The 24,660-nt window shown below is 40.5% G+C and overlaps 1 protein-coding gene across 1 annotated transcript; it reads right to left on the bottom strand.

Annotated features, from left to right (window-relative positions):
- Positions 1-48: 48 nt before the first annotated feature.
- On the bottom strand, positions 49-11,852 carry LOC306900276 (uncharacterized protein; the record flags this gene model as incomplete). The annotated part of the gene is made up of 7 exons (XM_079467094.1): positions 49-365; positions 462-549; positions 641-866; positions 10,995-11,259; positions 11,371-11,458; positions 11,568-11,663; positions 11,760-11,852. 7 exons carry the CDS (start codon positions 11,850-11,852, stop codon positions 49-51), a joined length of 1,173 nt encoding a protein of 390 aa, XP_079323220.1.
- Positions 11,853-24,660: the final 12,808 nt, after the last annotated feature.

Genomic DNA, 24,660 nt, shown 5'->3' on the forward strand with positions numbered 1-24,660 from the left:
CACGTTTGAACTCAAGGGTCGTAGCAAACGTCCTTGGTATGGATGCGTCTACCAAGGTCTCCAAACTTGAGCATCGGGCATCAGCGCTGAAGGCTGCAGAGCTCGCGAGGGAGTCGTAGAGTTGCTTTTGTCGGCGTTTCTCGAGCTGTTGGATTTGAGGTTCAACAGTTTTTCTTGTATTTGTGACATGAATCTGGAGCTCTGTGCGCAGCAGTTTTCGCAGGCTGGTTTGCTGGGTTTCATGGAGCGCTGGATGAACGCGTTGACGCACTGTCGCTTGTCAGCATCCAGGACGGTTTGCGGCAGGAGCGCAGAAACGCGCTGCAGGCAGGCTTTATAGCCCTCTTCAAAACTAATAGTACTATCTGTAAGACACACAACACATAGAAGTTAGATGACTGTGGAGGTCATTCAAACCAACATTTTTCACGTGTCCATTTGAACGTTAAAGGAAATCTCACCTTCAGATGGGATGGACTGGGTATCCTTCAGAAATCTCACAGTCATCTCCAAAACATCAGCTTTTTCCAGTTTGGAGTAACGCAGGTTCTGAAATGGAGAAAACGCAAGGTTACGCACAAGAACAATGAAGCACTCTGTGTTGTAGATGTCGCTTTTAACGTGTTGAGAAAACACTTACATCTTTGCCTGCGAGAGGAAGGACGATCGCTTTCAGACGGTTGAGGCTGTCGTTGATGCGCGCTCGGCGTCTCTTCTCCACTAAGGGTTTCAGGGTTTTTCTCTGTTCGTTTGCGTCCTTTCGCATGGCCACGGTGCGGGGCACATAAGACGGGGCATGCGCAGCGGTGGCGTTTGGAGTCATGCTGAAGGCTGGAGAGCAGATCTGGCTGTGCTGAGCTGACGGTCTGCGCGGGGTTTATATCTGCGACCGGCTCGTCACGGGAACGCCCCCACGCCTCTGTCAAACTCATCTGAACAAATAACTTTAGAATGCAGAACAAAAGGACGCGTCCATCGCGTCTTGTGTAAATTATATATCTATACAACTAACTAGCTTTTTTAAAATGCGTTCAGAAATCCACATATTTTGGTCCAGTAGTGATGAATGATCTCTATCTGTAATCCGTTTCAGTATAATGGAGAATTTATTATTTACAATTATTTAAAACTACTATAGTATTGTTGTAGTTATTTATTTTGTATGCTATTTTGATGACTTTTTTATATTATAGTCCGAATACAAGTAGGCTACATATTTTATAGTTGTTTCCACGTACCAACCGTTGCACCCAGAAGAATATATACTTGTTTGTTTGTTTGTTTGTTAAGTTAAACGTTTTAATGACAACATTTTGACCAATGTTTATTCATAAAATTCATGACCAGAAAGGGTCGCCGATGACGCACGAGAACGCCGGGTTAAGATCGGTTTAGGGATGGGCATTCATAATTTAAATTAAACAGACAGATTCCCAAGCCAAGCCGTTATAACGTAACATCTGTCTGTAAATTGTGATCAACAATAGTTTTTTTCTCATATGATGACGTTGGTTTATACCTGTAACACTGGCATGCACGGGGGATGGGCTGGGTACACGCGTCCCCCAACAAAGCGACAAATCATCACAGAAACCCATATGTGATCCTTTCATAGGGCAAATATCAATATTGATCTTGTTTTATAATTTTCACAAAAAGAATCCACGTGGATATTTTCTAATAGCAGTTTTGTGATCTGAGTCAATTCCATGTTTGTTACGTTTATGCGAATCTATGTCTGTTTTAGACCGTCTTAAACACAAACAGGCGTTTGAACCAACGTAGGTTGTCATATAATTTCTGTTAGGACTTCGTTGCCCCATGGGATCCACGCGTCCAGCACGCGTCCTGGTGAGGTCTCCAGATGGCCTCCTCTCAACTAACCCCCCCTTTTGGCGATGCCGTAGCTTGTTTCCCTCTCCCGTCCTTAAGTTTCTTGTCTTTGGTTGTTTTAAAAAAGCATTTCCGGCGTCGGTGACCCATCTGCACGAGCCTCGCCTATGGTTTGGATTACAAATGATCACACAAAAAGAGAAGCGTTATTCGCTTAATTTGCGCACAGACATTGGCTAGCCACTGTCCCTTTCACCTATAGCCTATAACGTTCATTGAATACGAAAGGCTCCATTAATATTCACGCAGCGTTTGTGACATATTGCGTAAATAAAATCGCACATCATCAGTTGTCTGTCATTTAAATGAATGGAGGAAAGGCGCGTACTCACAAAATGAGCTGCACACAATGCGCAAGTTTTTTTTCTTATGCTTTCTTTTACCTTTGGTCGTCTCACATGTCTTTTCTTTAAGAAGTATATTTTCTCTGAAGTGTATTCTTGTCAAGTGAGAACTATAAGAATGGACACAAGGGTGCGTCAGAGTCTCTGTGTCGCGTGGGGTGATCAGTACGTGCCCCGCACGCGCCCTCATTCCCCAGTGGCTCTGTTTTGAGAGCGTGTCCGGCGGGTGTTTTACTCCTGATGCGTTCAGTTGCAAGTCTTTTTGTTCTTTTGAGTATTTTAGCGTGGGTTCTCCATCTGTGCCATCATCAGAGTGCACACTTACATACAGTGACCTTTTGTCTGAGCTCATTCCAGTACGTGGGAACGAGGTAGGGCGGGATTCGGCAAGATGAGCCCATACTGTGTGTAGTGGAAACCCTACGAGTGGGGGGACGTGGACACTGACAGTTAACGACCGTTTAGACTCTTTTTCCAGGCAGTGTTGTTAATGTTGATTTCATGTTATGCTTTTATATTAGCAGTCTTTGATGTTGGGCTTTGGTAAGGAACGTATGTTTTATACTTATAAATCTACACAACTAAGTCAGACGTTTACTATTTTCTAATCCTGTCGAACTGCCGTTGGACAAACACTAACAAAACATCACTTATAATACATTTATTTTAGTAGTAAATAAAGGTTACAATACACAGTGTTTAAAATGCTTGCCCTCAATAAAAATGCATTATTAGGTGTTCATCATACGAAACTGCTTGGCGGTCAAGGCTTTTTATACAGTTTTTATCTTTTATCACTTAGGCTTGACTTGGGTTAACTTATATTTATTAGAGTTAAGCTTTATCTGTTCATGTTATTTTCTGCAAAGATCCTCCGAATCCAACCATTTTATTTATATAATTATTTGTTTCAACACCTACTTTCACTATGTTGAATGTTTTAAAATAATGATAACCAAAGAAACATTTCACACACCTTTAAAGAATTGAGTATCCCAGATGGCATTTCGGTCGGGAGAAATCTTTATAGCATGGGTTTTCCTCACTATAGCTTAATTTTTCTCACTCCTTTCATGAACTTGGTGCAATAATCGTGAAGTGTTTTGAGAGATCGGTCTCACGTCAGATCAAATCCTGCCTTCACCAACCTTTTCAGCAAATGATCTAAACTGGACCTTTCTTGTTTCTGGATAAAGGATTTTCCCACTAACCGTTGGGCTTTTCTCCACCTCTCCTCCGGCTCTACACACTATTAACTGCACTTTCACTTCACCAACATCATCATTCGATTTGCTGATGATACCAGAGTGATTGGACTCATGTCAGGAGAGGATGAATCAGCTAACAGAGATGAAGTCCGGAAACTGGAGGTGTGGTGCATTGATAAGACCTTGACTGTCTGAACACCTCATAAACTCATTCTAGACGTCAGGAGGTGCAAACCTATAACAGGGACTGTGTGAAAATGGTACATACCTTCAAATTCTTGGTAGTACAAATGTCTAAAGGCCTCTCTTGGTTAGCCAACACCTCAGCAGTCAAATCCACGGCTAAACCTCCTGCTCCGCAAAAGCAACCAGGAGTGTAAACTGATGCCGCTGGCCATTCAAAATCGTGTGCTGCATCTACTGTTTTTTTAGTTTGTTCCCTTTATATTTAGGGACTTTCAGACCACAGGAACGATTTTCTAGTTCCAGAATAACTTGCTGGAAGTATTCAGTTTTTGTGGTGTTTGCACCGCAGGAACCAGACGGAGTTTTAGCTCGGGAGAACCTTTTTGAAGGAACACTTTAACTCCTTCTTCGTAGCAGGGTCTGAACCAGCAGGATATGAACGACCCTTGACGTAAGCAAGCACCGATTGGCCGAACGCAGCACTGATCACAGCACCGATCGCAGCTACCTCGCTCATACTGCTGTTTGTCTTTGTTTGACGGATGCGCTTTGATGTCGCTGTCGAACGACTTATGTCACCAAATAGTTGCTTTTGTCGGTGTGAATGCGATCAGGGAAATGCCCTGAGGGAGCCCTCTTTACTCGTTCCGGAACTTAGTTCCTTAACTCATCCAGTCAGAAAGTCGCCTTTTTTATTTCTCAACACCAGTCACAAATAATGTAGTTGTATAATAAAGGCTTTTTATTTGTGTTAAGTTTCAGGGATCGGTGCTGAGACACACACAGTGAACATTTACAACGTTCACAAAATTGTCCTGTCAAAACCCAGTGATTATATATACTTGTGAAGACAAACATTGATCAAATTTAAGTGAAATTTATACAACAGTTCTTTCTGGTTCTCAAAACTGATTAGCCATGAGATAGTCCAGCAGCATCACCAGGGTTTCTAATTTATCTACACCCTTGTGCCGTGGAACTGTTGTATAAATACAATATCGCTCTCATAGTGGTGTGATGGTGCTCTTATATGAGCGGCTGTCATTGTCTCTTTTACTCATTCCTCTGACATAATCACAACCGTGCCGATATAAGAGCACAATTACACTCATACTCCAGCCGTATTGCATTAATAACACAGACGCATGTTTGTGTTTTCACATCAAATGTTTTATTCAGTTTACATTTACGTATTTGACAGACGCTTCTATTCAAAGTGACTTACATTGCATTGTACTATACATTTGTTTCTGACTATGTGCAATCCCCTGAGATCGAACCCATGAGCTTGGCATTACTAGCACCTGCTCGAACCACTGAGCCTCAGGAAAGCTCAGTTAGTACACAAGTTTCATTACCTCCCTCCAGCACACACATATACAGTAAATGTTTTCATTTTTCCTTTGTCTAGTAGGAAAATGTACAGTAAAGACCCGTAGACCTGTCGGAGCCGATAGCCTTGCGGTAACGTGCTCCTACATATAGCGCTGTTGCTTCGAATCCCGGCTCGAGGTTCTTTTCCGATCCCACCACCTCTCCTCCACCCACTTCACTTACTATCCTCTCTACGCAACAGCTGTCCAAATAAAGGGAAAAATGCCCAAAAAATAAATCTTAAAAGACCCGTAGACCAGTTATGATGAATGAAGACAAGGAGTCAGAAATGGAATCAAATGTAGAAAATTTTACTGAACAACAATTGTTTATAGATTTGCCAGCAATAAAGATTTAAATCAGATTCTGAGTGGTTAAGTTAAAGGTCATTTGGATAATATCTAGAAATGGGTGTCTAGTTCACAGGATATTTTCATTGCTTGTGAGTATGACAACAGAAGCTACTGTTTAGGCACAACATGGTTTGCATATCTACACATCCAGTCTTCCTAAAGAGATATTTCACCCAGAAAACAAAATGTCCCCATGTTTTACTCACCCTAGGCATCCTATTTGTATATGACTATTCTTTCAGAATAATGCAGTCAGAGTAACCACGTACCACGTATCCTGGGTCATCCAAGCTACAGAATGGGAGTGAATAGGGGGCAAGATTTTGTAGCTCCAGAAAGTTCATCCATCCAAATGGCTTGACATGGTCAATGGACTTAAAACCAACATTTCAGAGGCAAATCCAAATGTCCTCATGTTTTACTCACCCTCAAGGATACTTAATACCAGTAATACATTAGAACTACACTAAAGCTAAGGAATCCACCCCTTCAGTCTAGAAACACAGTTTCACTGCAGAACAATGAAGATCTAAGAGTCTTTGTTTGGTTATGTACACATGACAGACCTCGACACAGAGTCTCATTGAAGACAATAATTCTGGGCAAAGTCCAGCTATAAACACAACCCCCCCAACCCCCCCGCACCAGTTAGGACTGAAATGCAGTTTCATTCTGCCTTAAGCCTGCCAGACAGAATTTCATCGCTGTGAGGTGTCCTGAGCAAAAAAAGAGATAGATGAACAACCTTCACTTTAATTGTAGATGAGATTACATTTTTGCAGTGTTCAAGACTGAACATGAATATTATCTGCATGTAACAGAAAAGCAGTATTTCAAAACATAAACCAGCAATGGTACAGATTATGTAATTGTGTTTGTGACATTAACGGTTAATAATGCAATTCTTGATAGTAACACAATACTAACTGAATCTTTCTTTCCAGAAGTCATGTTTATTAGTCAGAGCATGAAAAGAATGAGCTGCTCAGAGCTGGTTTAAGAAGAATTACATCCCACAGTTTCTCTTTACAGTGAGTTGAAGTTGCTCTGAATGAGACGTAGCATCAGTTAGCACATCACATGTTGATACTGATGGCTTGAATGTGGGTTTTTTCCAAAAATCTAAGCATGTTACAGAGCTTCAGAATACCAGTTTTGTGTGTTCGTGTGGAAGTATTTCCTTAACATCGTGTAACATAATAGTGAGTTTGATTCCGTCCAATACTGCGTTGTTTCAGCCCAAAAAGACTTATTTCAAGACATTGTTGGGTGAATGATCATTTTCTGGGTTCATTTAACCACAGTTCAGTACATCCATTCCTAACCCAACAACGTGTTAAAAATATTCAGCATTGTTTTGACTGTATGTCTTTTTTGGCTGTTTTCAAAGCTTTGATTGTTTTTTTGGTTGTTTAACAATGGATGTTCATGTTTCTAGTTTCAAAAGACACATTATATTTCACATTTATAAAGTGTATTGTTCATCCCTGTCCCACTTCTCACAAACAATTGGACTTTTTCCGGTTTCTATAACCAAAGAAAAATGAAACCTACAATTGGAATGGATGGAAAAATAGCCAAAATGGTAAAGATGATTAGCTCCAGGGTAATCAGAGAAAGTCTGATGTTACCTGTGAGTACTGTAACAATTAGAACAATTACTTTGTGAAGCAAAGTTCTCCTCAATCCCACCGTCACGTCCTCCATTGAGGAAGCAGAGGTTGAGGGCTCAGAGGTGGACTCGTCCATCACCCAAGCCAAAGTCACTGAGGTAGTCAAGAAACTCCTCAGTGGCAAGGCACCGGGGGTGGATGAGATTCGCCCTGAGTACCTCAAGTCTCTGGATGTTGTGGGGCTGTCTTGGCTGACACGCCTCTGCAGCATCGCGTGGCGGTCGGGGACAGTGCCTCTGGGATGGCAGACCGGGGTGGTGGTCCCTCTTTTTAAGAAGGGGGACCGGAGGGTGTGTTCCAACTACAGGGGGATCACACTTCTCAGCCTTCCCGGGAAAGTCTATGCCAGGGTACTGGAGAGGAGAATACGGCCGATAGTAGAACCTCGGATTCAGGAGGAACAGTGTGGTTTTCGTCCAGGACGTGGAACGCTGGACCAGCTCTAAACCCTCTACAGGGTGCTGGAGGGTTCATGGGAGTTTGCTCAACCAATCCACATGTGTTTTGTGGATTTGGAGAAGGCATTCGACTGTGTCCCTCGTGGCATCCTGTGGAGGGTGCTTCGGGAGTATGGGGTCTGTTGACCTTTACTAAGGGCTGTCAGGTCCCTGTACGGCCGAAGCAGGAGCTTGGTTCGCATTGCCGGCAGTAAGTCGGACTTGTTCCAAGTGCATGTCGGACTCCGGCAGGGCTGCCCTTTGTCACCGGTTCTGTTCGTAATTTTTATGGACAGAATTTCTAGGCGCAGCCAGGGGCCGGAGGGTGTCAGGTTTGGGGACTACACGATCTCGTCTCTGCTATTTGCGGATGATGTTGTCGTGTTGGCCCCTTCAAACCAGGACCTTCAGCATGCACTGGGACGGTTTACAGCAGAGTGTGAAGTGGCTGGAATGAAAATCAGTACCTCCAAATCCGAGGCCATGGTCCTCAGTCGGAAAAGGGTGGCTTGCCCACTTCAGGTTGGTGGAGAGTTCCTTCCTCAAGTGGAGGAGTTTAAGTATCTCGGGGTCTTGTTCACGAGTGAGGGAAGGATGGAACGGGAGATTGACAGACGGATCGGTGCAGCTTCTGCAGTAATGCGGTCGATGTACCGGTCCGTCGTGGTGAAGAAAGAGCTGAGCCGCAAGGCGAAGCTCTCAATTTACCGGTCAATCTACGTTCCTACTCTCACCTAAGGTCATGAGCTTTGGGTCATGACCAAAAGGACAAGATCCCGGATACAGGCGGCTGAAATGAGCTTCCTCCGCAGGGTGGCTGGGCAATCCCTTAGAGATAGGGTGAGAAGCTCAGTCACCCGGGAGGAGCTCGGAGTAGAGCCGCTGCTCCTCCACATCGAGAGGGGTCAGCTGAGGTGGCTTGGGCATCTGTTACGGATGCCTACTGGACGCCTTCCCCGGAAGGTGCTCCGGGCCCGTCCGACCGGGAGGAGACCCCGGGGAAGACCTAGGACACGCTGGTGGGACTATGTCTCCCGGCTGGCCTGGGAACGCCTCGGTGTCCCCCCTGAAGAGCTGGAGGAAGTGTCTAGGGTGAGGGATGTCTGCTTAGACTGCTGCCCCCGCGACCTGGCCCCGGATAAGCGGAAGAAAATGAATGAACTTTGTGAAGCTAAACTATCGGCAAGAAAAAAACACATGTGCTGCAGAGGTTACAATTAGCCAAAGAACACATTGATTGGCCTAAAGAGAAATGTCACAATATTGTGTGGACCGATGAAAGCAAGATTATTCTTTTTGGATCAAGAGGTCGCAGACAGTTTGTCAGACGGCCCCCAAACACTGAATTCAAGCCGCAGTACTCTGAAGACAGTGAAGATTAGTGGCGCGAGAATCATGACATAGGGATTTTTCTCATAATATGGTGTTGGGCCTATTTATCAGTTTTAGTACATTAAAATACTTAAAGAGGTCATTTTGCCTCATGCCGAAGAGGAAATGCCCTTGAAATGGATGTTTCGAGACAAAGACTCCAAACACACCAATAAGTGAGCAGCATCTTGGCCGACCAACAAGATCAACGTTAGGGCATTCATAGCCTACCCGGGGATGTATTCTGTTACCTGTGGAGTAACCTATAAATGCCTACCTGTGGATATACCAGTATCTTCTGTGTTGGATATTATTTGTGGATTTGACCTGTTTGCTTACCCAGGGATTGGCATTAAACAGTTTGGACTATAGATTGTTTGGTGTGCGTCGTATTCATCCCCTAAAAGAGTGTGACAAGCATAGACAGAGATGTTTTCAACATCCAGTGATTTATTTGGGGGGGCTGTGTTAATTATTCTTTGGATGGGTCTCTTGTGTTCTGCATGGCAGCTGGTGTGAAGCGGTAGAAGGCCACCAGCAGCTAAATGATAACATGAACAAAAGATATAAAGATGTTGACATCAAAATGCATGACAAATGACTACTGTATAAGCCTTTGATCAAATCTAAGAATGTGCAATTTACAGCCTTGTGCAAACCTAAAACTTGAAGAACTGGAGATGAAACCTGGAAAATCACATTTATTAAGGAAAAGTCTGGTCTTTGCAAGTGAATGTAAGAGCAGTGTTGCGCGTCAGAGGCGAGGAAGAGATGATCATGAACAATGAAATAATAGTTCCTATAGAGACAGATTCATTATGTATTGTATACATATGGTTCCAAACCTTTGATTTGATACTGATATGCAATGTTAATATGTACCCGTTAATGATGCAAAGGTGCCGCCCCAGATGAACGCTCTAGTCAATACAATTAGTTTTTTGCCTTTATAGCTTATATAGTGATATGCTAGAGAGTAACACGGGCAATTATAGGACGAGAGAGATAATAATCATTTCATTATACTCACTTTTATAACACAAGCCAACAGTTTTTGAAAACACATATAGCCCTGTCCCAAGCACAGTCATTTTTATCTTTAAAGGACATATGAAACAGGTTTGACATTACAGTGTACTGGTACTCATTAAACACTCTGAAGTGAGTTATTTTCAGATCACGGTCAGGACAAGTATGGATGTTTTCTAGATTTGCAACCCAACGCTTTTATTTGTTTGTTTTTTACCAACCACGTGTTAACAACTGCTCTGTGACAAGGGGATTAAAAGTGTTTGCAAAAACCCACTTGTGTTTCAGCTTTTATGATGACTGTGTGAAAATGTTTGTTCATGTTCAGCTGAGAAATGGAAGTCGTATTCATTTGTCACGAACAATTGATGTTTTTAGGAGAATATAGAGGTGCTGGTCATATAATTAGAATATCATCAAAAAAGTTGATTTTTTTCACAGATTTTTGTATATTATGATGTGATGCATATTGGGATGTTTTATAACAGTCTTTATTTCAGCATTATTGAAATGAGTTACTTTGCTTATTAAGGCAGGCTTACATATAGAGTGCCTCGTTATCGGCAATGTAAATTCAGACCTGTAGTTCAGACTGGGCATGTAAGCTGTAGAAAACAACATTACAAATCGTTTTCAAAAGTAAAAAGAGAAAACAAATGCTCAATAATTTTTTAAAGCAAAACGTCTTTATTGTTTTGGGTGCTTCACAATTTTTTTGTGATTTTGTTTCCTTCAGGGAAATTCATTTGCTATTAATCAGTAACACATAGTGTTTACAACTTCTTTGCACGGACCAAATGTAATAAAGTCAATTGTGCAAACCTCAAAAATACATTTTAACCCTTGGGGTTTACCATTGTGTTGTTTACAACCTATAATCTTTAAACCCCGACGAGGATTGCATGAAACTATTATCACAGAACTGCTTTCGTGACCTGTGCTCGCTGGCTCACTTTAACTTACAAAGTAGCCACAATAAATCTTATTTAATATTCTTGCGAGTAATCTCAATCACAGGCTTTACTTTTCTAAATCTGACACTTACAACGACATATAAATACTGTACAAAGTTGTTGTTTTTCCCTGAAGGTTTCCGCGGCGCGCGTTCGGTCACCAGGGTCTCCACATGTCCACAGGTGCCTGTTGCGCGGCCGGATGCTGGCTGGAGGATGGCGCGGGGCTGCTGTTCCTCAGACTCACGAGTCTCTGGTGCATCATCCTGGAGTTGTGAGCACAGCAGTTTTGGCAGGAAGATGTGGCAGACACCATCGAGTCCTGCATGAACTGGATGACGCGCTGACGTGTTTCTCCGTCCAGGCCGGTCTGCGGCAGGAGCGCGGAGATGCGCTGGAAACAGGCTTTGTAGCCTTCTTTATAACTGTCTGTTTGACCTTGACAGAAGAAGAAGAAAAACGATAAATACGATTGCACATTTTGAAATATTATAGATTCACTTCCTGAAAACTGCGGGAAAGGTTTGCTCTGTTGAGAAGAAAACTCACCTTTAGCGGATGAAGACGGCAGATCTCCGAGGAAGCGGACCGTCAATTCCAGAATATCAGCTTTCTCCAGCTTTGAATAGCGCGAGACCTACAAATATACACATTAGGATATTGGTCAGACATTTGTTTGGATGTATAAACGGTAGGCCTTGATGATGTGTCCATGCAAGTACAAACGTTGAGATTGGCGTACTTACGTCTTTGCCGGCGAGTGGAAGTATGAGGGCTTTGAGGTGATGGAGGCTCTCGTTTATTCGAGCACGTCTTCTCTTTTCCATCAGTGGCTTGAGAGTCTGAAAAAACAAAGAGTTGACGTGAGTGATGCTTTTCACATATTCGAAAGAAACAAAAACGGGACTTGCGTGTGTTCATTAAAGAACCATGCTCACCTTTCTCAATTCATGAGCCTCTTTTCTCTGAGCTACTGTCATTCTGGAAGGGAAGGAGTGGGATTGAGCTTCTGTCATGATGTTGGGAGTCATGATGTTTCTCTAGATTCTTCTCTTTTGAGAGGGATGAAGTGTTTTGTGCTCAGTGTGAGTGTCAGGGATCTTTTATAGGGCTCTTTGGCGTGGAAGGAGGAGCTTTTGTCGTTATTGTGCGTTAGATGGACGCAGAGGGGGATGCCATGACGTGAAGATTCGACAGTCGCCAAATGGCCATCTGTTGACTGATGTTTTTGCTTCGACCAAACGACTGGCACGCGCTTGTGATTAATTACGACATACATTTTGCAATAATATGATGAAGTCGTCTATAAGGATGCATTCGTCTATAAAACACATCGATTACAGATTCAGATGTAAAGGCATTAAAACACAATTATTAACGAAATGTACATTGATATTTTTAATGCCTGATGTTACAGGAGCATTATAATATTGTTAAATGCAAGATTTTTTCGTTGGGGGGGGCGGAACACAACAACATGTTGCCCCACTGATAAACAGCTCAACACATCACATCACATGATGATCACCCAAGCCACGCACTGTTAACATCTGCTAAATCATCTCTGTACGATATAGCCTACTGCGATGACATACAACAAACCATTGCCTTATTATCTACCTAACATGCAGGTAAAGCTGCATGGCAATGAACAGAGGATTTAACGATAGTGTCTACGAATATAAAATGTAAGGTTTTATAACATTTAGGGTTATTAATCTGTTTAACATTTACATTTAGTCATTTAGCAGATGCTTTTATCCAAAGCGACTTACCAAGAGTTCCGTGAGCAATAAGCGCTATGTCATACAAAGAGCAATAGTAGGCTACAATAGATGCTAATACAAAGTTACTAGTTTCAACAAAAGCTAGACCACTACATGTTGAGAGAAGAGGGTTAGTGTACTTTGTTTTTTTCATATGTCTGTCAAGTATTCGCCGAAGAGGTGTGTTTTAAGTTTTTTGAAGGTTGTGAGGGATGTGGTTGACATTTAAAATGAGCCTGGATTTGTCATCTTGTTACCGTTTTAAAGACTTTCCCTTGCTTCATATCTTTCCTATTTCGTTTGCATGCGTCTGTTTGTCACTGTTTATGAGCTATATTCCAAAAGGTTTTATTGAAGGTGTTCAAAATCAATGGTGATCTCACGCGCCTGACACGCGCCGCTGTGGATACGGAACAGATGGATGTCTGTTGCACCAATCAGAGGTCAGCGCGCACACATTTGAACCCGAAACCCCCCTACGACGCACCCCTGTCACCTGTCAGCTGCACGCATCACCCTATCGCCTTACTTCTTCTTCCATGGCGCGTCTTTCCAAACTCCTCCGCGTCTGCGTCTGCGTCTGAGACATATGACCGATAGAGTGACGCAAATCTATTTCTCTTTGTTTCATTTTTGGTCGAATGGGGGATGCACGGAATAGGGTGACAAGCGCACAGAAAAAAATGCACCACCCTCAAAAATATGTGTGTGCTTCTGCTTTAACTGACGCGCGTTTACTGTCTGTTGGTGTTGAACTGTTTCCCAAGAGAAGATTTCCTATCTGTAGTGTCATTTCATTTCATTCTTTTATTTATTGTGTTCCTGTAGCGCACGACATTACATGTACAGATGGAATGCACTGCTGGCCAAAAGCGTCATCCAAGCACAAAGAGCCACGCGTTTCGGGATGTTCCGCGGCGCGCAGACATCGATGAACCTCTGCTGTAGCTGTATTGTGCTGGTCGTGTGAACAAAACTTTGTGAATCATTTCAGTTACAAGCATCTTTATCCGTGTAGTGTGTCGTGCGTGCGTGCTCCATCTGTGCACGCTGAAAGAACTGAACGAATCAGATCTTTATTTTGCTTTCCAGAGTGTAAATGAACGGTTCTGTAAAACCAAAGATTTTTATTTGTAAAATAGGCTAGCATGCATGACACAGAGTGACAATGCCACACCATCAAGATGTGCACGAATCATTTTCAGAGGTGTTTCTTAAGACGTGATGATACGATGAATCTAATTAAAGCGTGTTGTAGACTGAATTTATGTCCATTATGTGTTTCAAAAACGATTTATTTTCAGTATACAAAACACAGATAATTTCGAAAAATAAGTCGTTTTAATTCATGAGACCGCTGGAAGAAATTCCAGCCAGAATGTATTGTGCTGGTCAGAAGATTTTTGTCATGACTAGCTCCAAATGACACTTGAAGTCTCTTTATAAATAGCTCTATATACAAACAAAATCATATTTGTGTTATGAATAATAACATTTTCGAATAACCAAATGTCGTGTTAACTGAAATTGTTGGGTTAATAATGGTAGGCTACTAAGACAAATTCCAAATGCTTCTTGTCACAATTTCAAATCTTGTCACAAGTAACATTTTAAATGGGTTTAAATGGGATTTATTAACATTACATTGCAGTTTATTTTATGCCGTTGTGTTATTTGAAATAGTGAGAAAATAAAGACTTGATCATCAAAAGACAAAGCAATACTAATCTACCGAATTAAGATGCTAGGCGTACATGTTAGGAATTACATTTATAAAGTTTACTGTTCACGAAGGTTGTGGATCAAATCACTTTGGACATGACAAAGATGCAAACCAGCGCATTTATGGAAATATACTTAAATTTTTACCGCTCCAGAGTACTTCATTCTTGTTGTTTTGAAGCCAAAATATGAATGAATTTGGAATAAATGAGCGACCATGTGGGCTTTGTGCGCGTCTCTCTCAGCATCACGCGGAGACACCCCTCCGCTTCTGTTTGGGACAATAATCGCGTATTCAAACACGATTATTAGTTACTAAATAAAACAAGTTAGTTAAATGGGTGTTTATGCAAAGTTTAAATAAACTTAAATAAAGGTTATGCAATGGGAGTCATCGGGTTGTTTTTATATGTGATGCTTCGTTTAAATACAAATCCTATAATGCCACACATCGTTGTTTATGTTTTTTTATGCATACGCTGATCTGCTGTAAATGTGTAATGTTTTTTAACACTAATAGCTTTAGGTATGATTAAGAATCCATGATTAAGTAAGATCTCCAAATACTGAATTGAACTTCTGCAAACAAAGACATCCCCAGTTAAATCTCAGCTGAAATGTCAAAACGCATAAAAACATTCTATTATGTATAAACAACGCCCGTTTGAATTCAAATACCCACGCTATAAACCAAGCCAAATGCATGCACATCTGCTGATGTAACTTTATGCGCACACTTGTTTTTCTCCGATAGGATGGTTGTAGTGTTTGTGTGACGTAAAGGTACGCTATAGCAGCTTCTTCGTGTTAATCTCTTGAGTCGAGAGAGCTGTGACTGAATATGCATTTTAAGCTTCATAAATTGCCGAACATGTATTGTGTATATACGAGTTTCAGTTTTTCTTCTTTGTAGCAAACCTTTACGAGCCCCAGCAAAAAGAAAAATGTTAAGTGTGCACACGCACGGTCCTCGGCTTCCCCAGGCGCGCTGGGCACCAGAACGGCACGAGCCACGGGATAAAACGCTAGATGGCTGCTCGATTACTATCGAAAACTAAAAACGATATTTTTATCATCATATTGGCTATTCTTTTGATAATGTATATCGTGGGATGTGATATGTTATTAATGATGCTGTATAGGGCAGACTGGGGACGTATTCCTCCGGTCAGGAACGAGCTAGAGTGATGATGCTCATGCGGCATATGCTCAGTTAGCCCCTCCACCCTTCTGGAAAACATCACACAAACATGTGACCATTCCTTCTAGACAAACCAAATATCAAGATGACAAATAAAGTAAAGACACTGCTAAATTATATTATTTATTACATTTCCATGAATGTTGCAAGCATCCACACTTATGGGACTTTGTCTGTTCAAGTATAAACTGTGGGTATATTATCATACACACGCATGTATGTGCGTAGCTGACAGATGTGGGTTTCACATGTAACAGTTTTGGCTTTCTACTAAAAACAGTCTCTGAGAAACTGAAAGAAATAGCCAAAGTGTTTCCGACCGTCCCCGGTCTCCCCGCTCTGTGTAGTGAGTGTCGTGTGCTTAAACATCGCAATGTTCATGTGGTGACAGACATTAACACGTGTTTGACAGCATGGCGGGTTCAGAAAGGGCGGACACCCTCCACCCACAAAGCGCGTGCTGCCTCCTCCTCGCGTGCGCACGGGTGACAGAGCGCTCAGTCCAAGCGCGAGACTGCGCCTTAGCAGCACGCGTTCGTTTTCGTGTCGTCGCATCCGAGCGCAGGTAAGTTCGATCTCTCACGGCTAAGTATCTTTTGCGAAGACTTTAACATTTCTTGAGACGGGAATTATTATCGCAGCGCTGTTTGTGGTTCTCTAATATTCCCACAAAAATCTTTTTTTTGTTTAATGCGATTAACATGAAAGTTATTTTTAGAGTATACTGTATCAAGCAGTGCGAAACTGGACGTTTGACTTTTAATTGATGTATTTAAACAGAATGATGAAAAACACTACCCATGATGATGATATATAAAACTAATGTGCTACAGATGATAATTCTTTAGTGTGATGGATGTTTAGTATGTACTACTGCTGAATCGTAAAGAATTCTGCACTCTACATTTTTCCATATCTGCTTAGTCGAATATTGATAAATGTTAAATCTACACTAGGTTGTTTTATTTTGTTAATGGTGTTCAATAACTTTTGAAAATTATAAATGTAGATGGTGTGGAATATGTGCTACTCCTGCAAAACAAGCAAATGTCTTTGAACGCAACATCAGTTCAGCAGAGCCATTTCACGAGAAGTTGCTTTAGGCTCTCTTGATGTCATCACTCAGATGGTGTCAGTCTTTCATTATGTTTAACACTGTCTTGTACATTTATGACCAACCACTTAGTCAGGTTTGTTGTTTTGGTGTGTGTTTTTTTAAATGGACATTATGTGTGTTTGTTTTTGAGACTGTCAACTGCATTGACCTCTGTGTGTGAAGGTCTACATCCATGATGAAAGAAAACTGAAAAACAGACTCCAGACTTCAGTGAGAACAGTGCTTCTGTTTTTGCGTTAGACACTAGATATACTCTTCAAGAAACAGTGACATTGTAATGCATCATAATAAGCCTTGTTTTTGTATCTTTCCACCTAAATATTGCATACGTTATTATTTAAACAAAATGTAGATTTTCTTTTACAAGGACTTGCAAGGTGCTTTGCTTCAAAATGCTTTAAATGCTATATTTATAAAACTGCATAACACTAAATTCAGTAGGCTATACTGTATATAAACAATATACCATAGGCCTATTATATTATTCGGCAGGCACGTGTGCGCATGTGCGTGAAATATTGAAGTAGCCTATTACCTAATAGACAGTAGGCTACAGTATATAATATATTGTGCAATGCTGTAGACACGCAGTAATGAAGTGTGTAAACTAAATGTGAAAGTATAGCTAAACAAGTCAATTAAATGCAACACACGTATCTCGCCCCATACAGTAGATGCCCACGAGTTCTGTTGCTGTCCAGTTAATAATGACATATAAATAAAACAAAATATCACAGTTTATGATGATATATGCAGATGAAACTGTAATGGTAACAATGCCACCATGTTTGAATGTGTTCATCTTTTAAGGACGTTTACTGAAGACTATTAAATATCAAAGCGGCAAGTGAAGTGAAGTGACTGTATGTTCATCACTGACCTCCCATGCGGCTCATCATAATGGTGTTCTATTGTTCCAATGAATCCTGTTGTCTGAACGTGTGTGTGTGTGTGTGTGTGTGTGTGTGTGTGTGCGTGTGTGTGTGTGTGTGTGTGTGCGCGCGCGTTTGCGTGTGCGTGCGTGCGTGAGTGAGAGAGTTAGAAATAAACTTACTTGCCCACCTAGCGTCTCTTTCTTTATATAAACACACACACAAAATAAAGTACTTTTAAGTGTTGTCTGAGTTCTTTCGCTTATAAATCTTCAGCTATGATTAATATTAAATAAGAGTAGGTTTAAAATGACAAGTCCTATTATTGGGATGAATATTAGTCAATCATTTCTCATATGACAAAAGCTAGCTCGAAGTGATGGTCTCTCCGTTGTTTATATTTACCTACCGAAAGCGCAAAAACATTTACATATAAAACAGTTCAGTCAACATGACGCTTCAGAAGGAGCTCCTGAACTTAATTATTACCACCCCGACACAAAGACTGCATGGAATCAAATACAGTATGTGATGTTAAACATTCTCCTCTAAAATGCACGTGTTTGCAGCCTATATATATATATATATATATATATATATATATAGTCTATATATATATAGCTCTCGAGACGGTGCTATGACTGGACTCATATGGACTATAGCCTATATGGGCCAAAATCAGACAAATAGACATAATTCGTTTAAAACAGAAAGGGTGTCAATTTTAAGAAGGTATTAAAACAAAAGAGACAACTATATTTTAACCACAAAAAAATAAACAAATGAAGGGAAAAAGAAATAAACAAAAAATAAAGGAGCGGATGAGTCAAAAGTCAAACAAATAAATCGTAGCGTATTCTAAACACACAAAAAAACGGGACTTTAAGTTGGTTTGTTTATAATAACTAAACAAAAATACAGCAACTAACACAATAAAACATCGTGTTATAAGATGCGATTTGTTGCGCTGTGCGTGCATGGCAGAGAGATGTTTATTCTCCAATCTGTATGAGTGAGGTTCTGCTCATGCGCAGTGTGTTGCTCTTCGGGACTGGCAGCAGATGGCGTGTTCAATAGATGGTCGGTTGGTGTAATTGGAGGGAAATTTGAATAACTGTCACACGTTCGGCGCGTGCATGCAATAGTCCCCATATTCCCACGCGCATGCATACTATCCCGCCTATTTCCCACGAGTTTCAGAGAGTTCGTTACATTGTCTGTGTGAAGTGCACTCTGAAGGATCATTCATGAGGAATTACATTATATCTGTGAAAGGAAGATGAGACCGTTAACTGCCGAGAGTCATTGACCTAAATTAGGCTGCGAAAGTGACCGGACAGTGAAAGGAAGAAACCCACGAGCCTGTTAAATATAACTGCATTATTTTAACCATTATGTGAATGTTGAATGTTAAACGCCTGCATTTAGATTTGGTTCCTAAATGTTTTTTGATATTTTATTGTGCTTAAATCAAAACAAACCGACTGCAGTTTCATTGATAGTAATTGGAATGCACAATAAAAAACTTTGTTTATGAGTTATCTCATTTTGGAACCAAACTCTTTATATGTATGGATCATTTATAATATAGCCGTGAAAAAACAATCTACATTTATGTCATCTTTTCTGGATGTATTGTGGCTATTCCAGTCCAGTGTTTTATTTCAATTAAAAATCAAACCTCAAGACCCATGAAAACTGGGACAGAAACCCAGGTTATCACGACGTTTCTCGAAGACGTGTAGAAATATGACTGTTGTATTTCAAAGTGAATGAACTTGTTTTCTTTATTTGAGGTCTGAAAAACAAATCTGCAAATAAAAGCAAAATGGAAACAAGATTTTTATTTTTAATTTAGGATAAATGTTGTTAGTAGTTCATAGAATTGAACAAAAAAATATAAAATCATACAAATAATCTGAGAAATGGTCTCTCCATTTTCCCCTAATATTTGTAATAACCAAAACACACACGCAGGACAATTGAAAGAACATTCATGTGTTGTACCTAAACGTTCTTAAAAAAGACGATATGTGTGTATTCAGCAAAAACACTCGTTGATCCTGCATGAAACCACGAGCTGTCCCGTGAGACCTGTCGCGAGGCCCCTGGGGCATTATCCGTTAATAAGCCCGGCGCGTGCGTCTGTATAGAGCTATAAAGATGAGAAGAGCACGCGCCAGGCACGAGACTGACGCCATATGGGGTCCGGACTGAACGCATCTGCGGGTGATTTAACGCACATTAACTGCGCTCTTCTAAAAATACCATTTATTAACCAATGACTGGTTTATTACATTAAGCACAGTTTTGTCAGGGATTTTTAGGGGAAGAACCCAAGCGCAGGCAGCAGTGCATAAATGGAATATTTAATAATAAAATAAAGCCCACGATGGGGTAACGATGTAACAAAACTAAATATAAACAAGAACAAAAGACTTCCCACAATAGGGCAAAAACGAGAACACAGGATACACGATGGTGAGACCAAATAATAGTTCGAAAGGTATTACGGCAAGGCAAGGCAACAAGATCACACGACATGAAAGTAATACAAAACAATTCAGCACAGGACAGCAAACACAAAGGTAATATATAAGGAGACTAACAAGGATAATTAATACAAGGCAGGTGTGGGGACTGAAACACTAAAGGGAAGCTAATGAGAGAACGAGAGGGGCGGGGCCAAAGACGAGACGCACACAAAAGACATGGTACTGTCAAGATCCTGCCCGAAGACTAGAAAAACCTGACACTTCGTGGCAGAACCCTGACAAGTTTAACCAGATTATTGCAGAAAAAAACGAAACATAAGGATTAGAAGGAAACATCGGATCATTCTAACACATTTGCTAAAAAGATTTCACTTAAGAACAATTACTTTGTTTTGATCATTTCCAACACTATTTGAGAAAATGTAAATGGCATACCGGATTTAGGCTAACTTTAAAGATAGAGTAGCTACCGTAAGCATATACAGACTTCACAGACATAATGTAAAACCTTATGAAAGTTTTCGTCGCACTTTTATAAAGGTTTAGAATTGTGCTTTTCCGTCGCTTAAAGGTTCCCACACAGCCCCGGATTGGCTAATAGGGAGCACCTGGAGAATTCCCGGTGGGCCGGTCAGTTTTTTTGGCCGCGAGGGCCGGTATTGTCATGGCACGGTTGAAATGTGGCTTTCCCTAGGCTGCCTTCACTCACAGCAGCCCTAATCTTTTTATTTCATATTTTTTCGCAGCCCCACTCAGAGCGCAGCCTGCAGGCTAATGATGACGTGATTATCTTTTGACTCCCTGGCCCCGCCCCCGACAGCGCCATTGCAAGTTGCTCAAAATAAAAAACCGTGGGAAATAAAAATGGATGACAGAAAGCGCAAAGGCGGCGCTGAAAAGGCCAGAATAAAAAGGAAGAAAGCTCTGGAAACTGACGCGGCCAAATGTTCTAAGCCGACCACATTTTTTCTCAAAGCAAATGAAGACGACGAGACGGTCGGTAAGCTAACGTTAAGGTATTTAGGAATACGACGTCGGTTCGAAACCCGCGCAGAGCGGCTACACAATGAATCCTGGATAGATAAAGTTACAGAGACCAGTGCTCTGCTCAGGCGTTTATTAATGTTTTAGGGTTGTCCATGTTTCCTTGAAGCTACACTTATGCAGAGGAAAAAGAGATGAAACAATCATTAGAAATCATTGTGAAAAAAAGTCAGATAACAGTCCAATAAATTTATTATTTAACTAATATTCTCATATTTGTAAAAAATATTTGAAGTTGTAAAGCAGACGTTTCATTAAAATAAATTATAGTGTCATTAGACAGTGCAATACATTTTATTTTAATCTTTTGTAATTTAGATTTTTTTCCTCATTTCAATGTTTGGATATTTATGAACACTAATTCTTAAAGAAAATAGATTCTGATACTGTCCGGCTATTTACTGTTCTAAATCTTCACTGTGAAGCAAAACTTAGGCTACTGTATTTTCACTGAATTGGAAATTATGATATTTTTGAAAAATACATTGAATTAAAAGGCTGTAGAGAACAGTGCGCTATTGCAGACTTATTCTGAGGTTTTAATTATCATTATTTTAATATAGTCAGTCGTAAACTAAAGTGGGCCGGACTAAGGCATGAAACTCCAGGGCTGAAAATGAGTCCCAATCCGGCCCTGTTCCCACACCACATAAAATGTTCATAAAAGCATCATTGTAAGCACCTATTGTGTTCCAGTTAAATATTGGGGTACAAAACATTAAACAGTAGCATATACTCATTAAATCAGGTCGTCTGTCTCGAGTCATTTGGCACCGGGTCTCTCACAAACTTGCGGTGCGTGTCGGGCCTCTCCCCGGCATACCTGTCAACATTGTGATTTGAAAATAAGGGAAATTTGATAACCAACACCGTCTCTCATTTTTTTATATGTGTTTTATTATGACACAATTCTTCACAAAACACAATTTACAAAGTCTCTCTTTGTGAGACTAAAGTGCAGAACAAATACATTAAAGAAAGTAAATACAAATAATATAAAATAAAATAAATTGAGCTAAGGCATTTCAGTCCTTAAGGCATGTCAAAGTTGTTCACATTCATATATTTTCATCAGTCTTCAAATATTCTTTAAAATAAAGTTACACGGAAGCTTAACAAATTACAATAACAAATATTTCAATAGATCTTCACCAGGGGCGATTCTAGGATTTTCATTTTAGGGGGGCTCAGCCCCCAATAAGGGTATGATTAAAAAAATTAGGGTAGGTTTGTATACTACTAACCTTATTCCTATCCACTAGACCTGATTATATCTCACGGAGCCGATCTAACCAATATAGATATTATGCCTCAAAGCGACGATGTCACCGATCACTATCTTATAACGGGTACTTTGCGCACGTCTGGAATCAGCCCTTTAACACGTTATCGACAGGGTAGAACAATCACCTCTGCTACTAAAGATAGCTTCGCAAAGAGCTTGCCAGATCTGACTCCTTTAATAACCAGACCAATAAATAACGAATCGCTCGACGTCATGACCAGGAAATTGGGCACTATTTTCTCTAATACATTAGAAGCTGTTGCACCTATGAAGTCAAAAAAGATTAATGAGAAAAATATTGCACCCTGGTACAATAGCACCACTCGCGCCCTTAAAAGAGAAACACGCAAACTAGAGCGCAAATGGATAAAATCGCAATTAGAAGTCTTTAAAATGGCATGGAAAGAGAGTGCAAATTGTTATAAAAAGGCACTAAAAGCAGCAAAGGCTGAGCACCTTCGTAACCTCATAGAAACCAACAAAAACAATCCAAGGTTTCTATTTAGCACAGTCGCTAAATTAACAAATAAACAGACACCACCTGACCTTGTTATTCCGCCGCACCTTGGTAGCAATGAATTCATGAAATTTTTTACAGAGAAAATCAAAAACATTCGCGACAAAATTGTAAAAACTCAACCTCCAAATCTGTCCTATGAATTAGCACCAACCATCGCTCCAAAAGAAAGGCTCCAGCGTTTTTCACCTATAAAACAGGAAGATTCAATTCAACTTATCGCAACTTCTAAACCTACAACTTGCTTACTAGACCCCATACCAACTAAATTATTAAAAGAGTTACTACCTGTTGCAATTGAGCCCATTTATAACATTATTAACTCGTCAATTAATCTAGGCCATGTCCCAGGTCCCTTTAAGATGGCCGTCATTAAGCCTCTAATCAAGAAACCAAACTTAGATCCAAATGAACTAGGAAACTATAGACCGATTTCAAATCTCCCATACCTGTCTAAAATTCTAGAAAAAGTAGTGTGCACTCAGTTGTGCTCTTTCCTACAAAATAACGACATGCACGAAAAATTTAAGTCAGGCTTTAGATCTCATCATAGCACTGAAACTGCGCTCGTTAAAATTACAAACGACCTGCGTATAGCATCAGATAAAGGTAACATCTCACTCTTGGTCCTGCTTGACCTTAGTGCTGCGTTCGATACCGTAGACCATAACATACTTCTAGATCGCTTACACAATTATACCGGTATTGAGGGACAGGCACTACAATGGTTTAGATCTTACTTGTCAGACAGACATCAATTTGTCCATCTAAATGGGGAATCATCCTATTTAACGCAAGTAAATTATGGATTACCTCAGGGATCGGTTCTGGGACCCGTGCTGTTCTCCATATACATGCTTCCCCTTGGAAACATTATTAAAAAACATGGAATTAGCTTCCATTGCTATGCAGATGATACTCAGCTATATATCTCATCAAGACCAGATGATTCCTCCCAGCTACCCAAATTGGCAGAGTGCATTGAAGATATAAAACATTGGATGACCTATAATTTCCTTCTTTTAAATTCTAATAAAACAGAAATATTACTTATCGGACCTAAGACACGCAAACCAAATATTTCTGATTATAAACTGCAAGTTGAAGGATGTACTGTTACTCCAACAAATACAGTAAAAGATCTAGGCGTTATATTAGACAGCAACCTTTCATTTCGAAATCACATCTCAAATGTCACAAAAACAGCCTTTTTCCACCTAAGAAATGTTGCCAAGTTACGAAATATTCTGTGTGTTGCTGACGCAGAGAAGCTTATTCATGCATTTATGACCTCAAGACTTGACTACTGTAATGCGCTACTTAGTGTTTGTCCTGCATCATCAATAAACAAACTACAGTTAGTTCAGAACGCAGCTGCCAGAGTTCTAACCAGGACCAGAAAATATGATCACATAACCCCAATTTTATCAACCCTTCACTGGCTACCCATTAAGTATCGTATTGACTTTAAAGTTCTTTTAATCACTTATAAAGCCTTAAAGGGTTTAGCCCCTACCTACCTAACAGAGCTTCTATCATATTCCAACCCATCACGCTCTCTAAGATCTCAAAACTCAGGACTTTTGATAATACCTAGAATAACTAAATCCACCAAAGGGGGTCGAGCTTTCTCATACGTAGCACCTAAACTCTGGAACAGCCTCCCTGATATTATTCGAGGATCAGACACACTCGCCCAATTTAAATCTAGATTAAAAACGCATCTTTTCAGCCAAGCATTCACTTAAAGCAAATATGCTAAATAAACCACCAGGAGATGCTGACATTAGATATTATTTACTAGAATAGTTGGATTTATT

This window comes from Barbatula barbatula (assembly GCF_947034865.1).
Source record: "Barbatula barbatula genome assembly, chromosome: 11".
Classification (NCBI taxonomy): Eukaryota; Metazoa; Chordata; class Actinopteri; order Cypriniformes; family Nemacheilidae; genus Barbatula; species Barbatula barbatula.